This window comes from Melanostigma gelatinosum (assembly GCF_949748355.1).
Source record: "Melanostigma gelatinosum genome assembly, chromosome: 15".
NCBI classification, from domain to species: domain Eukaryota; kingdom Metazoa; phylum Chordata; class Actinopteri; order Perciformes; family Zoarcidae; genus Melanostigma; species Melanostigma gelatinosum.
The window spans coordinates 7,618,212-7,625,130 of NC_136648.1; the positions used below are offsets into that span (position 1 = coordinate 7,618,212).

General features: G+C 40.6%; 1 protein-coding gene across 1 annotated transcript; it reads left to right on the top strand.

The window, feature by feature from the left end:
* Window positions 1–5,487: 5,487 nt before the first annotated feature.
* Window positions 5,488–6,919, top strand: LOC306789771 (uncharacterized protein; the record flags this gene model as incomplete). The annotated part of the gene is made up of 2 exons (XM_079285842.1): window positions 5,488–5,722; window positions 6,186–6,919. 2 exons carry the CDS (start codon window positions 5,488–5,490, stop codon window positions 6,917–6,919), a joined length of 969 nt encoding a protein of 322 aa, XP_079141968.1.

Here is a 6,919-nt window from a genome sequence, read left to right on the forward strand (position 1 = left end):
ATTCTTTTGCAGGAATATGAGCATATTTTCCCCCTCTGGCGAAATACAACACGTCTCATGCCTTATTTTATTTTACCAGTTGGTGGCGGTAATGCGCCAATTCGTTTGCCAACCGCCAGTACACCAAAAGGGAGGAGAAGAAGAAGCAATACGTGTTTTATTGATCCATTTCCTTCGTACAAGTCAGTCAATCAACTTACTTTCTCCTAAAAGTATGCTGATTACTTCGACCTACTATACGTATCCACAGGTTATCCACGTAGATCGTTCCCTTTAACACGTTTTATAACACGATCCCAAACACGTATTGCTTTTCATCTACGAGCGGCGTGATTCAGTTCCGAGAAAGAAAAGAAAATTACGTTCAATATAGGATCACAAAATATTAAAAACGTGGCAGGAAATTGCTGATATTATGAATGTATAACACGTTAATCTCATCACTGCACTCTATTATTAAACAGCCTCCAGTAGACCTTGCTTCAGTTACCATAGTAACACAATCAGTGATACATTTTCAAAATAGTAAGACTTCTGACAGTCTGCCTCCACCTACAGCTCCAGAGATCAATCTTAGCAGTCACAAGACAGTTAACATGACAGCAACGAAGAAAGGAGAACACATTCATCTTGTTTTTGCTCTTGTCTTGTGAGATTCGGAATTGTTTGAATATTCTAGAGTCAAACTTTCTATATCTCAATGCCAATACAACTGAATAAATTGAATTTGGACCACAGTATTTGACCAACATTATATCTTCTCATCTTGGCCTTTAACTTCTTCTGTTTCACCAGTCAATTCAGGATTTAAGTGTGACAATTAAATCAATGACTCAGGTAAATTAGGCTTAGTGTTTGAAAAGAATGAACCAAACATCTCTCTATATTTTTCAATTGTCATTATTTATTGCTTCATGAAGTACACATGCTCACTTTTCTATTACATACAAATAACAAGTAAATACATGATGTATACAACTTGGTTGCAAATTAACCATCAACATCAAATATCTGTCACCCTGAGTCACGCTCGGTCACCCTGCGTCCCGCTCGGTCACCCAGCGTCCCGCTCCGTCACCTTGCTTCAAGCTCCGTCACACTGCTTCACGCTCTGTTACTCTGCGTAACCCTCTGTCTTCCTGTGCAGATTGAAATACTTTTTTTACACTACCCTGATGACTCCGTCCTGGCAGCAGGACTGGGTCCTCCGCTCCTCACTCATAGTATTATTACAACGGGGTACGTAGCGCTGTCGCTCATGAGCACAACAACACAGGCACGGGAAAGCTTCTTCTTCTCCTCCCTTTTGGTGTACTGGCGGTTGGCAAACGAATTGGCGCATTACCGCCACCAACTGGTAAAATAAAATAAGGCATGAGACGTGTTGTATTTCGCCAGAGGGGGAAAATATGCTCATATTCCTGCAAAAGAATTGCTGCAGTGTGTGTACAAAGTGTGCGTGTGTTTTGTATTTATTTATATTTATTTAAGTATGCTGTAAACTGTTAACCGTTAACATATGTCCTACTGACATACATATACATATAAGCAGAGGAAGAGTGAAGATATTTTCAAACCTGTATTTTTGGATTGGACATTTTATGTCTTAATTTTAATATATACTTTTAAATGATTCTAAAACGGATGATTTATTTTCATTATTGTAGCCGATTGTTGTAAGTGACTATAAAAGTAATAATTTAGAAAGTGTATTATGTTCCATTTTGTTGCAAAACCAGCTAAATCATACTGAAATAAAATGAATGAGAAACAAAAAAGTACAACGTACTTACTCTAAGGATGCATACAGAGAACAGGGGGCTCCTGTGACTCAACTAAAATCATAAAAATGATTTATGGAAGCTGATCTGTCGTAACAACAACGGGTGTTCTCAGGAAATGTCTCAGGAAATGTGGCTCCGCCCCCTCAGCTCCGCAGCTTCTTGACAATTGCCGAACTATGCTCGCGTGCCACAGCTGAATCTTTCCGCTGAACTGACAGAGAGGGACGCTGAGTGACAGAGAGGGACGCTGAGTGACAGAGAGGGACGCTGAGAGACAGAGAGGGACGCTGTGTGACGCTGCGTGCCACAGACTGACGCGTGCCACAAGAAGGATCTCGGCCCTGCTGAAAAGATGGTCAGAAATTTGACCAGAGGGGCATTTCCAATGCTGGAAAAATGGCTTGATTTAATAGTACAGAGTTGTCAGATATCACTCATATTTCGAGTGAATTAAATACATAAGTGTGTGTGAGCGTGTGTGTGTGTGTGTTCTTGGCATTTCTTAATTTCAGCGGTACTTCATTATTTCACAATAAAAGCAGTTGTTGGCGCAAATGTCCTCAATTCCAATGACCCTAACATATGATTAAATCAATACACATAAAGACAACACTTTCATTCAACAGTCATGTTAATAATGTTATTACAGAATCTCTCATTTAGCTCTTGTGCTAATGCTGATATTTAGAGTCACAAACACACGAAAATGGGCATATAAAACCTAAACTATCATGAAGTTTGTGCCTCAACCACAAAAGTTATGTAACTATGTATAGGCTAATGTTATTTCTCTATAAAACTGCTGGCATGTTTTTTGATGATATAATTATATGTCCAATGAGGGACTACAGAGGAAGGAAGCAGATACATCAGTTAAACAAATCATTTAGAATTGTTTACGTGCGTGTGCATGGGTTTTCTTATCTCCACCCATCTCCACATGAAAGTGGCTGGTTGGCAGTGAGTATATAAAGACCTGTGTGTGTCAAACTCTTCAGTTCATTCGCCATGGAGAAAAGTGTGCTGCTGGTCCTGTTGGTTCTGCAGGTCTTCCTGCTCATCACAGCCTTCACTTCTGCTGATGCAGCCGCCCTGGGGACAGATGATCAACAGCCTCCTGGTCTGGTAAGCAGATCCAATGTAACGAGCTTCTCGTATTGTCAAGAGGTCCTTGATTGTCACAATTAAGAACCTAAATGTCAAACATGTTGGTGCTGATAGAAATCTACAACATGCTTTCAGATTACTGCCTGCAAATTAGGCTACAACAATAATATCTTATACCAATGAAATACAAAAGCAACCTGTCGTCACTACGTTCGGATTTTACACAATCAGATATTTTGGTCATTGAACATTTCAATGCTCAATATTTCACTTCAGTGTCAACATTTTTGTAACTTGTCAGATAGGTTAATGAACAACATTTTCCTCCGTATGTAAATAGAAAATGTCACCTGGCCGGCATTGTGTTTCCTTCAAGACTATTTGTCGTTTGCAAACAGTAATTTCTAGGAGACTATAGGGTTGCATGACAAAGAGCAAAACTATGTGAGAAAGTTGTTTTTGTTCTTGTTGTCTAAGTTGTAACGTTTTTATTCAGTTTTGATCACCAGATGTATTGATCATCACACTGTTGTTCTCCGGTAAAAACATTTAGCTTAAGCTTTACAAGTACACTGCTCTTCCCTGGTTTAGCCTCAGGTTTTATTGAAGTATATCATCATCTTAATATAAATATGGACACTATTACCTATTTTCCTAATTTCCTGCAATAATGGATAAGTTCTTTCAATAATAATTAAAAAAAATACTTTCAATGTACTTTATTTCAAAGTCCTTCTTAAAAACAACTCAGCCCCTAACCTCTTCTTCCCAGCAAGGAGGCCAATCTATTGATGACCCCATGTAGCCTCGTAACTGTGCGGGCTGTAATCTAAAGCCTTATTCAAAGCCTTTGAATGACGTTTAATAACTTACAGTTTGGAGATCATCTATTTGTTTGGAGATGACAATTGCACTTTGTTATATAGGTGGTGAGAAGAAATGACCGCAACAGAGACGTATTTGGAAACAGACGGAAAAGATATTCCAACTGTAGCTGGAGACCAGGAGGATGTGGATCGTTTGGTGAGCGGGTAAGACCAAACTTGTATTTATTCCAGTCCATCTTAAAATTACTGAATCTCCCAGAATCTGCGTCTCAAAAAACACTTGCTGAAGATCATTGCTGTCCGAATTCAACACTTTAATTGTCCATTATTGAAAAGGAAGAGCCCGTTGTATAATACCTCACTAATAACTGCCGGGTTGTTGTTTGTTAATTCAGAAATATTCTTTGAACGAATCTGCAACAGTAAAATGTATGAAATGTCTTTGTTACAGGGTCCTCCTCCTCCTCCTACTCGTCCTACTCGTCCTCTTCCGAGGTAAGAGATTATTCCTCATGTTAACACAAAACTATAACCAAAAGCCATTTTGTGATTAACTTGTCTTTCTTTTCTGTGTTTCTTTCTGTCTCTATCGACAGACCAGAGGTCCAGATGCAGAATGGGGACTTCGTAGATTGGTGATTTGATTGATTATTACTGATTTTGCATATTCAAGGATAGAAATTCTGGTGATCATGACACCGCTCCATCATATATGCACTGCTTTGATATCATCGTCTGTTAAAAGAAATAATACTGTTATTGGATTGCTTGTAAAAGCAAAGTTCATTGGTGTTCATGGTCAAATGCTATTGCTGCCAACAGATAATCGACAGATAATCCTTCACCGCTGTACTGAACACGGTACATTGTCACACATTGTGTTACAAGTGTTATGTATATCACTAAAATGTGTTCCTGATTAAAAAACAATGACAAGCAAAACATTTTGTTTGAATTTGTCCCTTATTCCAAACCATCGAAGGTTTATGAAAAATGTGGTTTTGGTTTTCATTCATTATTCATTTTTATTGTTATCGGTCAATTGAATTGACGTTATAAGCGTTATCATTACCATTCAAATGCTTTGAAATAAAGTAGCCTACACTGAAAGTATTTGTTTTAATTACTTATTGAAATAACTGATCTGTTATTGCAGGACATTGGGAAAAGCAGGTAATAGTGTCCATATTTATTTTAAGATGATGATATACGATGATGATTGACAATCAAGGACCTCTTGACAATACGAGAAGCTCGTTACATTGGATCTGCTTACCAGACCAGGAGGCTGTTGATCATCTGTCCCCAGGGCGGCTGCATCAGCAGAAGTGAAGGCTGTGATGAGCAGGAAGACCTGCAGAACCAACAGGACCAGCAGCACACTTTTCTCCATGGCGAATGAACTGAAGAGTTTGACACACACAGGTCTTTATATACTCACTGCCAACCAACCACTTTCATGTGGAGAAAGGGAAAGCAGTTAAAAGGAACTGAAATTAAGAAATGCCAAGAACACACACACACTCTTGTGTTTTCATAAAAATTAATTAAATGAATTAATAACTTTTATTGCATTCACTGGAAATACGAGTGATGTGATATCTCAGTGCTGTCTGTCTTAAATCAAGACACGCATCCACACGGCAACCTCAGAAAACGCATACCACGTGGCCATTAACGTACACTGGGCATGCGCGTGACGGTGTAAACAGAAAGAAGATGACACGCTGCAGTTGGTTTAGTTGCAGAACATTCGTGGAAGAGCGACAATGGCCAAACGAGGGACCAGAGACTTTTTTGCTTGGACCGACGACGAGGTCGAACTGCTACTGAAAGTCACGCATGAGTATAAGGTGGTCAACGCGGCGCAAGATACGGACTGGGAGTCGTTACACAACAAGTACGGCGACATATTGGCCCGTTTCCTTGGGCATTATCCCACGCCGGCGGACGCCATGCACATGGGAAAAGACTACCCACACCACAAAGACGAGCTTACCAAAGGTATGGAGCCCCAGCTAAAAAGTTCTGGCTTGAAGTTTAAAAGTAATAACGCATGTGCCTGTTTTAAAAAAAAAAGCATGACTGTTTTTTGGGGGTTCTGTTTCGTGTCTTTTACCGTCTTAATGTGTATCTTTTTTTCCCTTTTGCACAAACAACCTTTGTTCCTGGGGGGGGGGGGGGGGGGGGGATAGTGGGGTGTGTAGAGCGAATATGAAATTGGTATGATCCAGATAACCACCCACAACTTAGCAATGCTTCATTCCAGTATGTCTTTGATGTTAAGTAGCCAAAGTAGAGTGAACTACATTTAATCAAATACTGTACTTAATTACAATATCGAGGTACTCTTATTTCAGTATTTTGTTTGTGTATATCTATTTTGTGATACTTCATACTCCTACTTCACATTTGATGTCTTACACAACAGATATAAAAACAAGGTCTTTCTGTTTTGTGTTCACAGTTAAATTAACGACAAAGATTAAGGCCATACGAGTCCGCTACAGACAAGCGGTGGAATCCGGCAATAAAAGGGCCCACGGACGAGTCCTTTTGCTGTATTTTGAGCTCTGCGAGTCGATTTGGGGAGACTCTCCAGCTACCGGTGCCATTAGGGAAGGGATCAATACAGAAGACATCAATACAGAAGGCATCAATACAGAATTCATCAAGACAGAAGACATCAATACAGAATTCATCAAGACAGAAGACATCAAGACAGAAGACATCAATACAGAATTCATCAAGACAGAAGACATCAAGACAGAAGCCATGGCAGTGGAGGCCCTGGGAGCCAACGGCAGCACCTCTCGCTGTGGGTCATCTTCCGTGTCAGGTGGGGACAGAGGGACAGAGGATGCGACCTCTGCAGAGACGGTGGCAAGCCACCGCCAGAGACTGGATGCGTCCCTAGGTGGCCCCAGGAGGGAAAGGCTAAAGAGGAAACTCTCCATGGACTCAGTGGCACGGGAAGATCTTGAAATTAAGAGGCAGCTCCTTCGGTGTCTACAAGCCACAGACGCCAAGCTTGTGGAGACAATGGGCCGGTGGTCATCCTCCATGGACCGCCTCAACACCAACATAGAGGTGCTGATGCAGCACATCATGGGATCTGGGAACCGGCCTACGACGCCACACTCATCGCACAACCAGGCACATGGACAAACGCCGAGTGAAGTTTATTATGTTACTGGTTAA